General features: G+C 46.2%; 1 protein-coding gene across 3 annotated transcripts in view; it reads right to left on the minus strand.

Moving 5' to 3' along the window:
- Nucleotides 1-284: 284 nt before the first annotated feature.
- The window catches only part of Znf76 (zinc finger protein 76), a 34,244-nt gene continuing 14,798 nt past the window's right edge, over nucleotides 285-19,730 (minus strand). Inside the window, exons 2-14 of one of the 3 annotated variants that reach the window (XM_026383544.2) lie at nucleotides 14,308-14,476; nucleotides 10,353-10,433; nucleotides 10,168-10,245; nucleotides 8,507-8,706; nucleotides 6,062-6,178; nucleotides 5,723-5,798; nucleotides 5,031-5,156; nucleotides 4,732-4,911; nucleotides 3,676-3,909; nucleotides 3,420-3,583; nucleotides 2,668-2,832; nucleotides 1,647-1,760; nucleotides 285-1,127 (exon numbers count right to left, since the gene is read on the minus strand). In XM_026383544.2, coding sequence (XP_026239329.2) covers nucleotides 1,023-1,127; nucleotides 1,647-1,760; nucleotides 2,668-2,832; nucleotides 3,420-3,583; nucleotides 3,676-3,909; nucleotides 4,732-4,911; nucleotides 5,031-5,156; nucleotides 5,723-5,798; nucleotides 6,062-6,178; nucleotides 8,507-8,706; nucleotides 10,168-10,245; nucleotides 10,353-10,433; nucleotides 14,308-14,380 — 1,713 coding nt within the window. In that variant the 5' untranslated portion in view covers nucleotides 14,381-14,476 and the 3' untranslated portion in view covers nucleotides 285-1,022. Of the gene's footprint in view, nucleotides 1,128-1,646; nucleotides 1,761-2,667; nucleotides 2,833-3,419; nucleotides 3,599-3,675; nucleotides 3,910-4,731; nucleotides 4,912-5,030; nucleotides 5,157-5,722; nucleotides 5,799-6,061; nucleotides 6,179-8,506; nucleotides 8,707-10,167; nucleotides 10,246-10,352; nucleotides 10,434-14,307; nucleotides 14,477-19,730 lie in introns of all 3 variants that reach the window. The other 2 variants (XM_026383543.2, XM_026383545.2) reach the window with 2 other exon arrangements.

Genomic DNA, 19,730 nt, shown 5'->3' on the forward strand with positions numbered 1-19,730 from the left:
CAATGACCGAGATTCAGTTAGAGCTTGGAAGCAGTGGTCACCCTAGTCCTGTTTGGTTACCCTAGAGCCCACCTGCTCAGGTGGTAGGAAGACACCAGCAGCTCTCCTGGGCTTATCTTACATGAGGCCTTCCTCCTAACTGGGTCCCAGGTAGCCCAGCCTACCAGTTAGGCATCAAGGCCGAGCAGTTTGTGTCAGAGAAACAGGGATGAAAGCTTGACTTGATCAACCCTGCCACCAGGGTCCAGAGCTGAAAGAATGGAAGAACCAGGTGGAAACTTGGAACTTTTATTAAATACGCATTCACCTGTTTGCCATCGCCACCCAGAGCAGGGAAAAATAATAATTATCAAAATAGAATTAAAAAAAACACACACAAAACAAATTAACCCCAATCCCCAGCAATCTATGTACAAGGCCACTCCCTGCCTCTCTGCCACTGAGAGGTTGGGGGGTTGCTGGGTGGTGGGAGCTGGGCACCTTTACTCCAGCCACAGGCCCCTGAGGAATTTATTCTTACTGTGGTGGCAGGAAGTCCCTAGTGCCAAGTGGCCAGGCATCTCTGCTGGCCTCTGGGGAGGTGGTTATTGCTGGGAGGGGCAGGGCTAGGCCTGTTCTGCCCCCACTGGGCTGAAGAGCTATTAGCTCTCTCCCCTGGTAGGCCGTCACCAGTCATGGTAGAGGCCAGTCCCCACTGCAGCCCCAAACTCCACCTGAGAAGGGTTATGGACTGAAGGTGGGAAGGGTGTTCTCCAAAGGGAGGAGAGTGGGTGCCCAGGGCAGCCTGGTGATCAGGCTTGTGCTCCTCAGCTCCTGAGGATGACACACTCCCAATTCCCACTGCCTGGCCCTTCTTGTGTAGGGCCCCCATCCCCTTCAGTTAGACCATTTTCCTGCTGCTGTCTCACCCGAGACCTATGTGGCCACCTTCCATGTTTCAGCCACAGCTGGGGCCCTTGGAGACAGGGCCGCCTGTGAAGCACAGCACCTCCTTCAGCATAAGTGGGAGCCAGCCCTCAGGCTCAGCAACCACTCTCCGACACTGCTGTCTCCAGAGTCATAGTCCCTTGCTGCATGGCAGCAGTGGCCACGCTGATAGCCTCTTCCAAGGTCTGCTGCTCTTCCAGCTGTGGAGAAGGGAGGAACATGTGAGATACTCCCTATTAGATCCTAGCATTGGTAGTATGTAGTAGATGCCCTCCATCTACTCAGGGTCACATGTGAAGCTCTTAGTAGGGCCCCAATAACAGAAGGTTCACTTTGAAGAGTTCTATTAGGTTAGGTATGGCCAGGGACCCAGGATAGCCCAGTGTCAGAAAGATTGGTTTGTTTGTAGACTAATTGTCTGGAGAGAACCTTAGTGATCATCCACTGTTAAGTCCCAGGTGAATAAACAGAGATGAATGGCTAAGCCACAGGTGGACTGCCACGGGAGTTATCCTGAAGGCTGGAAAGGGCTTTCCTATGCTGCTTTAGCCAAGAAAGAGCTTGAGACATATGTGTGGATGGGCAGGAAGGGATTTGTCCTCTGAAATGGGCTCCTTTTGAGTCTGATGCCCTTCTCTTTAAGATTTCCACTGAATTCCTTTCCCCACTTGTTCCCTTCTCTGGCCTAAGATCCCCTTTCCTCTCAGACTTCAACCCACCTGCACTGCTATGTGCGTTCCGTTGGCTGTGGCCAACAGCGCCACCTGTTGATGATGAAGGGATGCTACACTTGAGTTCTCGGCCACCACAGCCCCAGAGGTAATGATTGTGACCTGAAACACAGAAGATCTTCCACCCACCTGCAGTACCCTCCATCTCCCCACTCCTAATAACAATACTCCACGCAAGGGCTGGGGATGTGGCTCAAGCGGTAGCGCGCTCGCCTGGTATGTGTGCGGCCGGGGTTCGATCCTCCAGCACCACATACAAACAAGGATGTTGTGTCCGCCAATAACTAATAAAAAAAAAAAAAAAATACTCCACGCAAGATGGCTAGGAACAACCCAGAAAAAAAATGGACAAGACCATGTAGATCAAATTAATTAGTTTGAGGCTCTGAGATGAATGAGATTGTGTTTTTCTCCAATTTAGAGCCCAGGTGAATTCAGAATTTCAAATCATAGGACAGAGTTATAAAGGACCCCAGAGAGAATTTAATCCCTTCAGCTGAAAATGGACCTTGAAGTCCATGAAAAAGTGATTGCCTACTTTTCAGCAAAGCAAATTTAGAGTAAACTGAGATTTAGAAACCATCTCTTGACCCCACTGTGTGTGTGTGTGTGTATATGTGTGTATGTGTGTGTGTATGTGTGTGTGTGTGCGTGAGTGCGCACGCTGTACTGGGAATTGAACCCAGGGGTACTTAATACTGAGATATGCTCTCAGTACTTTTTTTAAAAGACAGGATCTCACTAAATTGTCCAGGCTGGCCTCAAACTTCTGGTCATCTTGCCTAAGCCCCTTGAGTGGCTGGGATTACAGGCATGAACCATGATACCCAACTCAAGTCAAATGCTTTTAAAGATTTGAGTTGCCCAGAGGAGCTGCAGGGAAGACCTTTTATGGTGGGGAATCTTTGTCTTTAAAAAGGCTTGGCTAATTTGGCCTGCACTTTCATGCCCACCCCATGGAAAGGTTAACAAGAGAATAAGAAACCCTAAGCAAACCGCCTGGTCATACGGGCTGCGTCTGGGTGCCATCAGCGCTGACCATGGTGACTGTATGTGTGCCAGATGTGGCCAGGTCATCGTTGTGGCTGGGGATGGTGAGGGTGGTGCTGCCGTGCTGGGTTACCACACTGATGGCACTCCCCAGGGCCTGCAGGTCTTCTGGGGACAGGCTGACCTGCCAATAGGAGGGGAGAAGATGAGCTGGAACACCAGAAAAGGGGTGTCTGAAAACCCCTCAGGAGGGTGTGTCTGCTCTCCCAGATAAGCAAGCAAAACAGGGCCAAGACAGCAGAGAGCTACGCTAAAACTGACTAACCACTTCTGTGACCACCACTTTGCCTTCAAGCCCTGCTGTTGCATCGGAGTCTTCACCAAATTTCATCCCTGACACCTCTAGAAGGCCTAGGTGTACTGGGCAGAGAGGGTGTGGACAAGGGCCAGGTTATACTGCTGGCTGGTTATACTGGTGGGACTTCCAGGCTTCCGGAACCCTATACCAACGTGCCTCTTGAGAAGGACATTCAAATGTCTCATTTGGACACCTATCAGCTTCCAAGAGGAAAGCTACTATTTTCTAGAAGCTGAGACTAGGCTGGAAGCAAGAGGCTGGGCTACACGATTTGGTCCCCTCAGCTTTAGCTCTCTGAAGTCCACAGAGCTAAAATAGAAATCTGCATGGAAGTGGGGTTGTCAGAGCTTCAGAGCTCCCCAGAGTTCCCAAAGAGAATGAAGTGGTCATTTTGGCCTGCCCCAGCCCTGTACCTGCTGGGCACCATCCTGAGTGATGAGAGCCACCTGGGGAGCCCCATCCTCCTCAGTCACCATGGCCACTTGAGCTGGGATGTCATCACCCTCTTCCTTCACTTCTGACAGGTAAGCAATGCGAGCTCGCTTGGGTGGTGGACTTTCCTCAGCTGTAGAGGCGGCTAGGAGAGGAAAGCCTAGGCTACCTCCTGCCATTGGATGCATCTGGGAGGTCTGGCTTGCCCCACTCTTGCCCCCTGCCCACTCCCCTCACCTTCGAGCTGCTGTTGCTCATACAGGGCCTGCTCGCTCTCCTCGGTGGCCTCTAGCTCGCCATGGGCGCTGCGCTTGTGCATGGCCAGGGTGGAGGTCTGCCGGTAGGTCTTGCCACAAGTACTGCAGGTGTAGGGCTTGCAGTGCGTGTGCACCACATGGTGTTTGTACAGGCTTGAGTACTCAGTGAAGCGCTTTCCACAGCCTGGCACCGTGCAAACGTATGGCTTCTCCCCTGGGGACACTGGGCTGTGAGGGGGGTGGGAACTGGGGCTGGCAAGGGGGAAACTAAGGGGACAGGGATGGGGGACAGGGTTGGTGAAGGGAAAGCCAGAGGGAAGGAGAGGGACTGAGACCTGAGACTCTGAACAGACAGAGTTGGGGAAGATGGCCAGTGGATGACATGGAGGACCTGGGCATGGGATCTCTGAGCCCAGGTTTGATTTAATGTAACTGAAGTGCAGTGGTGAAAGAATGGGGTGGGCCAAGGCTGGGGTTGGGGAAGGGGTAGAGGCACACTGAGGACTAATGAGGCTGAGGGTGGAAGGTTGGAGAGTGGTGAAAAAAAGAGGCAGGAGGCGGGAATAGGGTCTGAAGTGTTAGGTAGACACGCATGGCTGAGAGATGACACAGAAGGCTAGACAAGGGATGTGACATTGGGGAGGGTGAGGACATACAGGAGTCATATGCACAGTGGATGAGGTGAGAAGCTGAAGGTGACATTTCACTGTTTCCTCCCCACCATTCTTGACCCTGGGGTCTTCTCAGGAACTCAGCCAGAGCAGAGTTTAGGGCAGGGATAGAGGAATGGTTGGGAACTGAGGGACCCCCCCAAGAGGGCTGGCAATACCTGACAGGCTGGTCCTAATTGGAAATGGAGGAACCACTTACTGCAAGTGAAACAGTGGCTCTGGGGATACCCACCCCCAGACCAGCCTGGAATGGCCAGCGGAGAAGGGCTCCAGACTGGGAGCTGAGAGTGTGTTTCAGATCAGAAGCCTACAGTAGAGGGAGGTGGGGCCTCTAGAGGGTGGTCCTCGCATGCTAGCTGGCCCACCTGTGTGGATGCGCACGTGATTCTTGTAGTTGGTGGCGCTGGTGAAGCCACGGCCACAGTGGGGCTCGGGGCAGGTGTAGGGCCGCTCGCCTGTGTGGGTGCGCACATGTACCTTGCGGATATTAGATGTGGTGAAGGAGCGGCCACAGCCCTCAAAAGGGCACCGGAATGGGCGTTCACCTGTGCAAATGGGGGGTGTAAGGGATGGTTCAAGAAAGGTGGCCATGTCGGAGCAAGAAAGGGATGGCACTGGGTGAACTGAGTCCCCCTTCCCCAGGGGTGGGCAAGGCCTTGCCTACCAGTGTGGGTACGGACGTGCTTCTGTAGGTCTCCTGAGGTCTTGAAGGCCTTGCTGCACAGTTCCTCTGGGCACTTGTATGGTTTCTCACCAGTATGGGTGCGAACGTGGCTCTTCAGACCATAGCCTATGCAAGTGTGGTGGGGTAGAGCACCAGTGGGACCTCATCTTCCACTGCTTGCCTCATTTACAGGCGCCCTCCATCCTAAACTGTGCTCTGGGTGGCTCCAAAAGCCCACACTGGTCTATTCTATGTTGCCTGGGCAGGGAAGAGGGTGTAGAAAAGCCCACTTTGTCCTCTCCTGGGGCAGCTGGAAGCATTACAAAAATGTAAGTATGAGAACCTAGAGAATCTGTGGCTAAAGGTCTTTGTTTCACAGAAGGAAAAATATAGCCCAGAGATGCCATGGCCCTCAGCACCCCCCACATCTAATGATTTTTAGAGCTGATATGACAAGGAGTGTCTCTCTACCTATGCCCCTGTTTCCTTCCACTGGCCTTGACCATGCTGCCTTTCACTTCTGTAGCAGGGTTTCCTTTAAAGGCAGCACCTGCAGATCAGAGCACTCTCAGTAGTTTCTCTAGATTGGCAGCCTGTGTTGTGCCTCTCTCAAGGAGGCCCCAAAGCTGATCTAGAATCCTCTGCTCTCAATTAGAAGCAGTCTACCTTCAGTCTCCATCCAGGTAAGTTACCTGTGGCAAAGGCCTTTCCACAGCTGGGGAAATCACACCTGTATGGACGGTCACCTGTGTGAGCTCGTTCATGCACCTGTGAGGACAAGAAATTTCATAATTCAGAGGGACAGGAGTATAGGCTCGTCTCTGGTTCTCTTCAGGGCCCTGGTTCTTCCCTGCTATTCTATACATGTGTATCATAACCTCCTGTGCTGATGTTTCTGTGTATGTATCTCTTCCCTCTAGAAGGTAATATGCAAATTGAGGGCAGGAACCAGTTCCAAAAAAGCAGAATGGCAGAATTTCAGCCTGGCAGGAAGGTAGGTAGAGCTGAAAATTGCCTACTAGCCACCTTACCTTTAAGTGATGTGCAGTGGTATAGAGACGCCCACAGCCCTTGTAGCCACAGCGGAATGCTCTGTCTCCAACCTGCTGCCCTTTGCCATTATGAGGAGCCTGGCTGTCATGTAGAACCTGAGGAAAAAGTCTTAGGGTCCCTATATGGATTCTCCCCATTGAAGGAAAAGAAGTGGTAGCATCAGGGTCCAACTGACAGCCTATGACTCAATAACATGGTAAAACTATCAAGGGCCTCTAGGGTAGAGGACATACCCAGACAGAAAGGGAACAGATATTCAGGCACACTGCAAGAGAAGCCATGCTGGCATATGAAGTCATACTCGTCTCTGATGGACAGAGCGGGGACAGTCACAGGGGCTGTGGTAGCTACTGAAGAAGGAATATCACGTAGCCAATTAGGTGAGGTAGGGCGTTTGGATGGCCATACTTGAGCTAGGCTGACCTCCAGGAACCTCCCTTTTAACCACACACTCCTAAGAGGCTGCAATTCTTGATATGTTCATCCTCTGATAGGAGGGCCTCCTCCTCCTGGTGGGAAACTGCACAGAAAGAGCATGAGCAAGGGGGCTTGCTGTGTAGATGAGCTCAGCCAGGTTCACCTGGCAGGGCAAGGGGCCCACAGTGAAGTGGCTACAACCAGAAGTGCTCTAAAAGAGGAAATTTAAGCCCTAACTACAGCACCCAGGTAACTAACAAATCCTTTGTTTTATTTCATCTCCTGGGGATACTGCTAGAGTCACCTGTCTGACACCAGCCTCAGACCACAGAGAGTCCTTACTACTCTTCTGCTTTCCTAGGCATGGTCCTAGTGGGACTATCCCTTACTCTTTTCTTTTGGGATGCTGCAGGATCACATTCTGGTCTTTTCAGGAGATCCTGGAACTCTGGAAGTCATAGTGAGTAGAGGACTAAAGGGTAAGACTAAATTCATGGCAAGATCTGTCTAATTTGGCTCCAGGTCAGAGGGGCAAATAGCTGACACCCACACAAGCACTCAGATTTCACTCCATGTCATACCAGCTCCCTGTAATCAAGGGAGTCAAGGATCGTCAGAGCTGGAAGCAATCCTGAGATCATCTGGTTCCATATTATGGTATTAGAGAGGAATAAGCTGAGGCCTGGGAGGGGAGTGACTCACCTGAGATTGGACTATGTGGTGACAGAGCCAGCACATATTTCAGGGCTCATGGTCTAAATAGAGCCCAATTCTTTTTCCATCAGTGGTCAGTCTCACATTTGGTTTCTAAAATATTCCCTGGGAACAGGGGTGGGAGTGGGCAATAGCCAAAAGTGGTCTTCCATAGTTTTGTGTGGTGTTTTTTTTTTTTGAACTGGATTGAACCTAGGGGCACTTAACCACTGAGCCACATCCCCAGCCCTTTTTCATTAAGTTACTTAGGGCCTCTCTAAATTGTTGAGGCTGGCTTTGAACTTGTGATTTTCTGCCTCAGCCTCCTGAGCTACTGGGATTACAGGTGTGCAGCACCACACCAGTTTGTGTTTCATTTTGAAGTGACATGAAGATTTCCTCTTTTCCTTTACCACACAGCCAATTTCACTGTATAAAAACAACTTTTCTTCAATCTTTGGGTAAATCTGGTGTTTCAGGAGACTGCCACAAATACTCCAAAACTCTGCGGTCTAGCCAGGGAGAGATCATTCCAATCTGGAAAATTCACAGATCTCAGATCTCTGTGTTCCTGTTCTTCCAACAGGCAGCACCACAGTTTCAGCAGAGGATGCTCAGAATGACTGGTATTTGAAGGGAAAGAGCCTTTTTTTTCCTCCTTTTTTCAGTACTTGAGATCAAGCCCAGGGCCTTGCTTATGCCAGGCAAGTTCTCTGCCTCTGAGCTATATCTCCAGCCCTGAGCCAGGAGTCTATTTTTCAACTGTTACTGTGTGGGCCTCAGGTTCCAAGAATCCCATCTGCTCTGTTGCATATGCCCTGGTCATTGCCCTGCCATGCTTATTTTCCCAATGACTAAATAGTTACAGAGAAGAAATAATTACAAGAGTATCTGACTTCAGTGGACAAAACAAAAACAAAAAACTAATAAAAGACACTGGCAGGGGCTTTCCCAAAAAGTACAGAGGACTATTACAGCAGCTAAAGAGAAGCTGGGCCTAACTTCCCATCACACAATGCCACTTTTTTTTTTTTTTTTTTTTTTTTTTTTTTTTACAGCAGCCTTCTCTCTTCAGAGACAGGCGTAAATGAAATCAACCGTAGCAGACCCAGCCCATGCCCTGGACAGGGACATGTGAGATGATCTGGGGTAACTTGGGTAGAGGGGCAAAGACAGTATTGCCCAGGTCATGTTCAAGCACAGGGCTGCTCCTGTCCTCTGGAGAGGTGAAGTTCTGGTAGGGCCAAGGGGTAGTGGACAGGTGAAGCCCCACTGTTGTGAGTGATGGACAGTGTCAGGATCTGCGTGCTCACCTTGCTTGCATACTGCTCCAGGGCTACCACTGTGTCTGCGCTAAAGCCCTCATCATCTTCTGCTGCCAGATCTTCTAAGCCCACCTCTGTCTGCACAGCCAGGATGGTGCTGTCTGATGGGACAGCCACAGGATGGTGAATGTAGGCAGTGGAGCCATCTTCCAGCTGCACAGCTTCCAGGGCACTGGGATCATAGCCCTCTGCAAGGAACACACGATTAGCCCTGATGCCACACAAGAGGAGAAGACAGAGCTGGGAATCTGGCTTTAACTTAATGAGAGGTACACATTTCAAGGAGTTTCAACATCAAGTTTCTCCTGGCCTTCACCTTGGTGATTCCTTCTTGCTAGTGGGAATTCCTTCTGGGGTTGCCTCTCCTAAGGACAAGGTCTCTATGGTGTGCTGATTGGAAACTCACTAGCTCCTCAAGGACCTAATGGGACCACCATCTCCTGGGCTTAGATGGCCACAAAGACTTCCTGATCAAACACCCCTCACCTGTTCTACTTCCTTCTAGGCAGCATGGCATCTATAGGGATCTTATAGGACACAAAGGTGATCCCATCACCTAACTGCTTTAACAGTTCAAATGTTTCCCACTGGTCTTAGGACAAACACCAAGATCTAAACCCCAATGCAACCAGTGAGTGCTCTGCCTTTCTCATTCTGGCTTCCTCTTAACCACTCTCCTCTCTCCCCTAGTCTCCTAGCTCCCAGAAGTTCCTAGAATGTGCCATTATTTCTCCCAGCTCTCCAGCTCCATGCCTACCATGCTGTTCCTCTGTCTGCAGTACTGAATGCTCCCTGCCACCCTCCTTCCCCTAGCTAAATCTATCCATCCTTCAGCTCTCAGTTCCAGCATCACTTCCTTAGAGAAGTCCTCTCTGAGCCTGATCCCAGTTTGTAATGATGAGTTCATCAGTGATGGCTTATTTCACTTCTCTTTCCCCCTCTAGACTATGGGTGAGCACGGACTGTGTCAAATTGATTCTCCCTTGTATGCTTCATGCCCAGCACAATGGCTGGCATATAGTCGTTGCCCAAGAAACTACTTGTAGATGGGTAGATGGACCAAATCATTTTTTAGGAACTCAGAGCTCTATTCTCCCCCCCCCCGCCCCCCAAGGATTTAACTCAGGAGCACTTGGCCACTGAGCCACATTCCAGCCCTATTTTGTATTTTATTTAGAGACAGAGTCTCACTGAGTTGCTTAGAACCTTGCCACTGCTGAGGCAGGCTTTGAACTCATGATCCTCCTGCCTCAGCTTCTTGAGCCTCTGGGATTACAGGCATGTGGTATCGTACCTGGCAGGAGCTCTATTCTTAAATATTGGTTAAGTTTCTTTTTTCCAGGCTACGGATGATGTCCTCAAGTCCTATTTAAAGCCTTAATACTTTGTGGACGTGCTGGAGCCAAAGTCACCACCAAGGCCCACGTACAGACTCTTAAGGCTCAGCCTCCTGGTGGCAGAGACAGCTGTATGCACAGGAAAGGTGGGCAAGGCTGCTAACAAAGGTGAGCATACATGTGCTTCGGGGAGGACAGCATCTGTGTCTATATTCTAATCCTCACAATGTGCCACTCTATCCCCCCTGCCCCAACCTCTGTCAGTTCTGTGTCCATTCTTTTCCCTGTCAGTTGTGATGTCCATGAACCCACCTTTGGGTGTGCGGTGTATATAGGCCATGCTGCCATCTTCCAGTTGCACAGGCTGTCCATCCTCAAAGGAGAGAGATTCTGTAATGAGAGCAATGCCAGCCTTTCTCTGGAGCTTGGAGCCACAGAGGGGTCCTTGATGGGGACTGCCATCCCTCCACAAGACAGGGGTGTGTTGGTGTCCTCACCTTTCTGCACTGTCACTTGGTGAATGTATGCGGTGGTCCCATCCTCAAGCTGGATCACTTGCCCTTCAAGCAGCTTCTCTCCTATGAGGTGGAAATGGAGAGAAATGGGCCAGGCCTGAAAAGGACTCAGAGATGCCTGTTTTTAGAAAAGGCCATTTGAGACTCTGGGCATGAGCCTGTAGAACAGATAATGTTCACCAAGTTTCCTTGCTCCTGGACTTCCTAGGCCTGGGCCTTGAGGCACTGAGAATAAAGACATCCTGTCATTCAGGAACCTTGCATCTCCCAGCAGATCCCCTTCCTGTCACTCACAGGAGAGAAACTTCCTTTATTATTCCGCCCATGCCCAGCAAAGTGGGGATTTCCAGCCTAACAGAAATTGCTGAGATTGAACTAAATGGAGAACAAAGGAAACCCAGGAAGGACCCAAATGGTAAAAACTCAGATACAGCTCAAACTAATGAAATCAAAATATATTCCTTTATTTCACACTGTGGTAGTGTGCCAAGACCTTGAGCCTCTGATAAGACAGTAGTATAGCACAGTGGTTAAAAGTAATGGGTTCTGGAACCAGGTTAAGCCTCCTGAGTGTGAATTCCAGCTCTATTTCTTACAAGCTGTGTGGCCTGGATCAGCTTTTTAATCTTTGTGTCTCAGTTTCTTTCTTCTTCTTTTTTTTTTTGGTGGTGCTGGGGATTAAACCCAGGGCCCTGTGCATGGGAGGCAAGCACTCTACCAACTGAGCCATATCCCCAGCCCAACAGTTTCCTCTTCTTAAGAACTACATTTTCCTGGGGGCTGAGGATGTAGCTCAGTGGTAGAACACTTGTCTAGAATGCACATGCCCTAGGTTCAATGCCCAGCACTGAAAAATAAGACAAAACAAAAATTCTATATTCCTCATATGGTTGCTGTGAGGGTTCAATGTGATAAATGAGAATGTGCTCTATATGTGATAAGTCCTTAGCAAATTTTAACTCTTATTGTAACCAGTCCAATGTGCATTTTAAAAGAAATGGAAAGCAAAACAACAGGAAGCTGAGTGGGACTATTATGCTATTATGTGTTCATCTAGTCTTACCCCATTGCTACTGCTACTACTAATAAAAAATTGACTAACATAAGGCAACACAACAAACATAAAAATTAAGACTGCAGATTTCCTAAGATAGTACCCTTCCTTTATCTTACTGGAAAGAACTTCTAAAAGGCACTTGGAATTAGAATTAGATGCCCCCATCCTCATGTCCAGTGAGTCTGAGAGAAGGGGAAGGAAGAAAGGAAGTGAGAAAGGTAAGAAAGTAAGGGAGACTGAAGAGTTAATTACAAGTGATTTGTTTGTCCCTTTCTTTCTTTTTTTTTTATTTTTATTTTTTTAAATATTTTATTTTTTTATTTTTTAGTTTTCGGCGGACACAACATCTTTGTTTGTATGTGGTGCTGAGGATCCAACCCGGGCTGCACGCATGCCAGGTGAGTGCGCCACTGCTCGAGCCACATCCCCAGCCCCTTGTCCCTTTCTTTAGAAGTTTTATGTTTTGGAATTTGATTCTTATGAGATAGGAAAAGAATGAGGTGGCTACTTCTGGCCCAGCTTTCTGCTATCTCCCCTTCAGAAGAGTCCCCAAACTTGTCTCCAGACTGAATCTTCTTGGGGTCAGTAACCAACAGTCCTATAACCTGGCCGGAGGCAGGTGAGATGAAGACAGATGTGAGAAGCAGGAAAGGCAGCTGAGATAAGGAGGACCCACTTGCTCCTATCCTACCCTGAGAGCAGAAGACCATCCTTGTTCCCCACTGTTTCTTTCCTGAAAAGGGCACTAGTTCTTGGTGTTCTGAAAGCAGTAGCAGAGCTACTGCCAACAGAGTGGGGAGGCTTTGAGGCAGGAAACAAGACATTGGAAGAGTTGTTTGAGAAAAAATTTTAATGGACAATTTCTTCTAACAACCAGATACTACAATAGGGAAAATCAGGGCAGAATAACTACCTCACAAGGGGCCTTGTGACCCATTATACAAGGGTGATCACATATCCTCATTGAACCAGAATAGTTCCAATGAATTTAAGAATAGCACATTCTTCTATTCCTAAATTTTTTAGGTTTGAACGATTACCCTAATTAAAGGTAAATCTCCTGCAATTTTAGGGTTCTCCTGCTGGTGAAGCTGGGTCCGCACAGAATTCCTGCTGACAGAGATGAAAGTGCCTCTGTCAAAAGCTTTAGGGAGCTCATCAGAGGGGAATGTGATGATGTGTATACATGTGCACACTGCCACACTATGGAGGAGGTAGGAACAGCACCAGGAAGTGACGAGTGACAGAGAGGTGAGGGAGGCAAGGAGGTTCAAATACAAGAAGGAAAGACATGTTTATGGTCAGATGTCTCACTCGCTTCTTACTCATTAATTCAACCATTAATTATCAGCAGAAGACAGGCTTGGGAACTAACTAGGTCCAAAGAGTAAACAAAGGCCCATCTACAGATCCTAAGTTCTTCCATCCATCTCACTACACTAGAGAGGCGGGACCTGTTGTGTGAAGTCAGAGAGTTTAAGGCTTCAGAAGTAGCTCCAGAAATTCGATCCTCAATGGAATGAAGCTAGTAAGAATGCACACATCAGAAACAGCTCTTGACGAGAACCCTTTCTAGCAGGCACCCTCCCCAACAATGTCATATGGAAAGACCTTACTAATGAGATTAAGGGGTGTCTTTAGTCATTATCAGGGAACAGACAATTTTAAATAAAATTAATGAAACTTATCTTTTAACCTAGGAATGCAAGTTTATTTTGGCAGTGTGGTGAAATGAAGGAGGACACTACTGCAATAATAATGTGGCCATGAGAATAGTGATGTTCATGAAACCCAGAACAGGTCAAATAAGTGGAAATAAGGCAGCGTTTTCCCAGTCCAGGGAACACATGACTATCACCTGGCATGCTTGAGAATGCTGGCAAGAAAGGAGGATATCCCTGTGTGTGGGCCCTTCCCTCAACAGCGCTCTCTTCTGACTCCAAACCTACCTTAATTTGAAGTTCCTTGAAAGTGAGGATAGGGTTGGCAGATAAAATACACGATTTCCTGGTAAATCTGAATTTCAGATCAATGACAAATTATTCTTAGTATAGGTTAAACATCTCTAATCCAAAAATCCAAAGTCTGAAGTACTCCAAAATCTGAATGGATTTTAGAGTAGGGATGCTTAACAGGTAAAGTCTATGCAAATATTCCAAAACCCAAAAATTTCCAAAATCTAAAATACATCTGGTCCCAAGTGTTTTGGATAAGGGCTATCCAACCAGTATTTAGTGCCATTATTTTATTTTATTTTATTTTTTAGCATTTAATCCTTTGTTTAGACATGTCTACCTCATACAGTATTTGGGACATGCTTATACTACAGAAGTATCTGCTGTTCATCTGCAATTCAAATTTAACTGCGCATCCTATATTTTTATTTCTGGTACCCACTAGACCCAGAAACAAAGGCATAAGCTCTCTGCTTCAGTACCCCCTCGAATCTAGAAAAGTGGCTTGTACAGGTAATTCCCCAGGACATAGTCTGAGTACTTGAACTCGATGCAATTAAGATGGTGAACTTCCTCTAGAATGCATTGAGAAACTGGGCAAGAAATATTTGAAAAGTAGGAAATCATATCCAGGACTGTGTTCATCCATCCCAGAAATACTCATGAACTGCTCACTCCATGTAAGGAATTCTACTCTTTGAGAGGTCTTGGCTCCTATAGCTGGGGCAATATGGTTTTCTAGCTTGTGTAGATAGCATTTTATTTTAAAGAGACCCATTTTCAAATATCTCAGACTCTCATACAGAGTAAGCTGTGGAGGAGGGCAGGGATGAGCGGGCAGGAGTGCAGGTTGGTGACTCTGAGAAGGGGATACTCCTTTCTAGAAGCTGAGGGATAGGATCCTGAGGTCCTGGGAAATACTCACCTTTGACAGCTTGCTGGACATAGGCTGTCGTCCCATCACTAAGGGTCACCGTCTGTAGACCCAAGCTCTCCATGGCAAACTGCTGCTCATGCACTCAGACATGAAGTTGGCTTCTGGCCACCACCAAGAGCCACAGGTGAGGTCAGAGATTTCCTTCTGGGTCACAAGTCTGAGAAAATAAACAGTGTCACATAGAAAGTTTCATGGCTTTCTTCTGGCACACAGAGTTAATGAGGCTAGCTAAGAAGACAGAAATAAATTCATTAAAGTAGAAAATTATGTTGGTTTTTATAAAAAGGGTTAAAAATATACACATATAAGAATTCTAAAAGATGAGCACAGAAGAGAAGCATGTCAGTCAAACTGGCTGTAAGCTAAGAATTCATGATCAAAACCTAGTTTTAAATTCACTCCCCTCAGGAGGGAGCCTGGTTAAAGGCAGGCGGCCAACTTCACTGCTGCTGGTTCTCCAAGACCTCCAACATCCATACACCAGCACTGTTAACCAACCTCAGGGAAGACCCCGTGGGTAATGGAACAAGTCCTTAACAGGACTTACATCATCCCCCAATACCTCAGAACTGTCCTATTTCCCTAGTACCCCCATCCCAAGGGTGGTACCTCCATCTACCCAGAAGCAGTGGGTTCATCTCTGAGTTCTCCTTTTCCCCAAAAAGTCCTATTTCAAGTAATCTCTCAGATTATGTCCTCAGATAAACTTCTGCCTGTTTACAATTCATTTTCCAACACCCTATTAGCATGACCTTAAAAATAATGCAAACTTAAATATCCCCTTTCTCTGTTTCAAACCCTTTAATAGTTTCTTATCACCCTTAGAAATTCACTCTGCAGGCATGGGTAGGTCCTGTTACAGATTTCTGTAGCCCTGGGTACCATCTCTTCCTAACATACACCTGGGCTCATCTCCTTCAATACCTATCTACTTTTTTTTTTTTTTTTTTGGCTCGAACCCAGGGCCTTGTGTATGCTAGACAAGCACTCTACCAACTGAGCTATATCCCCAGCACCTCAACTGACTTTTAACACCTACATAGGATTCTAGGCTCTACTCCGGTTTCTGGTTCACAGTGGCTTCTCTAGCACCTTGTGCTGTGGGCTAGCACAGATCCTCTTGGCGTGATCACCAGGTTCTCATGTATCTGCCATGGCATGGAATCTACTCTAGTTGTAGAACAACACCCCCCAACACCTGTGAAGCCTGCAGGAAGCCCATAGCATCTGTTCTTGGGACTAGTTGTTAGGATTCTTTGTTTTTTTTTTTTTTTCCTTTTCCTTCTTTTTTTTTTTTTTTTTTTTTTTTGGCAATACCAGGGATTGAATCCAGGAGCACTCCACCCCTGAGCTACATTCCCAGCCCCCTCCCCCACTTTTTCGGTGGTGCTGGGGATTGAACCCAGGGTCTTGTGCATGCAAAGCAAGCACTCTACCAACTGAGCTATATCCCTAGCCCTATTCCCAGCCCTTTTTGAGACAGGGTCTCACTAAGTTGCTAAGGCTGGCCTTAAACTTGAAATCCTCCTGCCTTGGTGTCCTGATTTGCTGGATTACAGGCATGTGCAACCCATGCCTGGCAGTTGTTAAGATTCTTTTTCTACTCATCCACAGAATTCTCCTGGACTTGGCCTCTGGCCTGCTTACTTGATCCTCATGACCTATCAGCTATATCCTGTTTTCACATCAGAGCACGAAGACAGGAAGATATTTGTATGTCACATGGCAGATGCTACTGCTTGATACTAGCAACAACTACTGGGGCTTTGGCAGCATCAAGGGTTAAGCAGATCAATATCTTCATATAACTACAGCTCATCTGTGATACAGTGGTTGGGATGTTCTACCCCAGGCTTGGCATCTCAACTAGAATTATTCATTCATTCTGTCTATAAACATTTACTGATTGAACTAGGCTCCAAGGAGCAATATTAATAAAAGTGAGCAATACTTAAGAGCTAATCAAGTGAGACATATTATACACATTAAAGACAATGCTATACTTCAATACCATTATTTTCCCTGTTTTACATCAAATAATTTACTCAAGTTTATACACCTAGTGTGTGAGGAGGATCTGAACCCAGTGCATTTGATTCAAAGAGTGCTTTAAAGTTCTCTAGTATGCTGCCAGCCCAACTTCCCTGGTCTGTCAGGATCCTAGAAGTGACCTCAACTTTGCCTAGACTCCTGATGATCCCCAATGGTCTCTATTTTACAAAAGCTCTGGTTCTGACTTTTCTTGTTCTGCTCCCTGATCTTCAACTTTCATTCTCTTAATCAGGAAGGGAGAATCTTTTGTAACCTGTTTCACTATAATCACATTATGTCAGAAATAAGGACACAGGAGAGATCCAGGTTTAAAAACAGCATAATGGCCCCAAGCTATTATGGCTGGGCTCTGCCAGCTCTGGCAGCAATGGTTGGTTTAATTTAGCATGTCTGTATTCCACAGGAACATCATAAGGGAAATTTAAGAGCACAGGCTCTAGAGGCAGCCTGAGTTCCAATTCAGGCTCAGTTGCTTGGAAGCTGTGTAGCACTGGGCAAGTAAATTAACCAATCTGAACCTGATGCCACAGAACAGTGGTACCTGCTTCCCAGGCTGCTGTAAGGATTGAATGAAGTCACATACATTGGCCTTTAGTCCAGCACTGGTACATAGGAAGTATTCTACAAATACTGGCTCTGAGGAGAGGGGAAAGAAGAGGGACCTAAAGGGAAATGCTTTTGAAGCAATGTGGATTTCTAAAACGTTAGTCAGGAGTAATGGCAACAGCCCCAGACTAGAGGTCTGCAGAACTGGCTTCTCATCCTGATTGTATGTGATTTTTTTTTTTTTAATCTGTAACATACAGTGTTGGCCCAGATGACACTGATTTTTTCCACCGCTCATACTAATTTATAGTTATTCAGCATGTTCCCCATAGTATATGCCAACCACTGTTCAAATCACTCTGCCTGAATTAATTTTTAATCTTAAAGACAATCATAAGAGAAGGTAGGTACTTTATCCTCCCTTTACAAATGAGGTTGCTGAGGTGTACAGGGATACTAATTTGCCTATGTTTCCTAAAGCTATCAAGTGCTGAAGCCAGGATTCAAAGTCAGGCTAGCAGGCCCCGCTGCCTGGACTTCTCAATATTTGGCACACTTCTTCCTGCTAATCCAGCGTGACCGACACACTGTCAGCACTCAAAACACTTGAATACAGGTTGCTCAACTTCCATCCTATCCACTATAACTTAAACCCAATCCTTCTTGGTCTACCCACAGTGGAAAAAGGGAATGGCTGGTAGCCACATTACCCAAAATAATCCTTCTTAGGTTCAAAGAAAACACACTTGACTGCCTGATCTTGCATCTGGCCCCAATTCATCCACTTTTCTTCCTGAAGCTTCATAATATAAACCTTTAAAATAGCCTACATTACCTCCAGATTTCCCCAATCCCTGAGGCTGCTTCCAACACAGCTGACTACAGGGAGTGAGGGTGTTTCATGGCTGCCAGACAGATACTAGCATCTCCCTTTCCCTTCTGTAATTGATGGTTTACTCTGAATTTTCTTGTGCTGGCATCGAGCCAACAACAGTGACACAGGCAGAGCCAGAGAGAACTGTCATTGCCCGAGGATGGCTATCTAAGCAGTTTCTCCCTGTAACGGGCATTTCAGATTTATAACTCCCATGGCCCTCTGAGAAGGGTGGATGGGGCGGGGGGCAGCTGATCTTTTTCTCCTTAGAGGGTATAAGGATTATCAATGACTTGAGCTGGGTACAGGGGGGACAGACCAAGGGGAGAGGGAAAAGCAGAATAAGAGTGATGGCAAAAGGTTGAGACTGAAAAGGAGTACTCTTGACTTTCCCAGGACGATCTCCAAATCCAGTTTTGTTTGTCATGCTTTTAAAAATGAACGTACACACTGTTGGCACTGAGAAGGAGACAACTCCATGACTCCATAATCTATCGTTGAGTTTTCTACTGTAAAACATAAATTATGATTATTGGGAGGTAACATTAAGAAAAACTGGTTTAGAGGCTTCAGATTTTTAAGTCTCTCCCTCAAACAAGATGTGCTTAAATGACCATCTCAAAGCAGAAAAATAAGGGATGTGAAAGATGGGAAACTAAAGAGCAGCTGTGGTATTGCCTTTCTCCACTTTGTCATGGTTGAGATCTGATCTGATCCACACCCAAACAGGCTGCCCGGACTCTAGGCACCTGTTCGCTGGCCACTCCATCGCCCTCTGCCAAGCAGAACTCCCTGGACACTGGGACAGGGCTTTCTGTACTCTGCCTCAACCAGACCAGAGGGCAACTGTGTTTAGAAGCCAAATTTTTTTTTTTTAAATGAAACATTTGCTTGGAAGGAGAAGAATGTTCAACTTTGACCAGAAAAAAAAAAATTATGACAATTTTCACTCAGAAAATTCCTTATTTGCAAACACAGAAAACTTCTTACAAATGACAAATAAACGTTGGGTTGGAAAGGATGAAGGCTGATGGAGACAAGTGGAAAACAAATTAGAACCAGATTTGGGAGAGTGCAGTAAAATGATTCAGTATTTGTTATTATAGAAAAAGACTTCAAGGCACAAAAAACCCCTAGTGAAATGAGCTTAGTTCTGTGGGTTTTTAAGCACTGAAGAGAAAACAGGAAATTAGTAACAGAAGTTTGCACTAACATAACACAAATTTAAAACATAAGCTAAACATCTTTTTGCAAAAGGCACAATGATTTAAAAAACCCAAATCACTTTTAGTATGGTTCCTATTTGGCTACTGCAACTTTATAGATGTGAATTAGTCACAGAAAAGGGAGTAATTAGGCAGAGTGGATTATTTCCAATTCCAAAGGGCAATGAAAAAAAAAAAACAGACCTCCATTATTATAGAAGAGAATTCATTTAAACTAAAAAAATTAACTTAAAAATCTAAATTTCAGCCATATATTCAAGTGAATTTTAATATCTCAGTTTATAAACACCCAACAAAGCAATCATGGCTGGGTTTCAAATCACCTTTAGTTAATGAAAAAAGTCTAGAATCAAGGCATTTGGGGAGGATTATCCTTAGGATAACTTTTATACCAACAAGCAAATTAGCACAGATATGATGAAGGTAAATTTGAACCATTTCTAGAATTCAGATTGGAGGCTACCACTGGCTTGAGAAGAGTCACCAGTTATACCTTATTTTAAAAACACTGCCCTAGGACAAAATGGTCAAAATTTTATATCATCAATTCATCAAAATGGAACAATATCCAAATCTTAATTAGAAGAGAAAGTAGTTTTGAACTTTTGAAGCAAAAAAGAATCAAGTGAAAAGAAGAGTTGGTTAACAAAAATCAATTGTAAGGAAAATATTAAAGAAAAAATAATTAAATATTTAAAAACAGACAAATACTG

This window comes from Urocitellus parryii, chromosome 8, assembly GCF_045843805.1.
Source record: "Urocitellus parryii isolate mUroPar1 chromosome 8, mUroPar1.hap1, whole genome shotgun sequence".
Classification (NCBI taxonomy): Eukaryota; Metazoa; Chordata; class Mammalia; order Rodentia; family Sciuridae; genus Urocitellus; species Urocitellus parryii.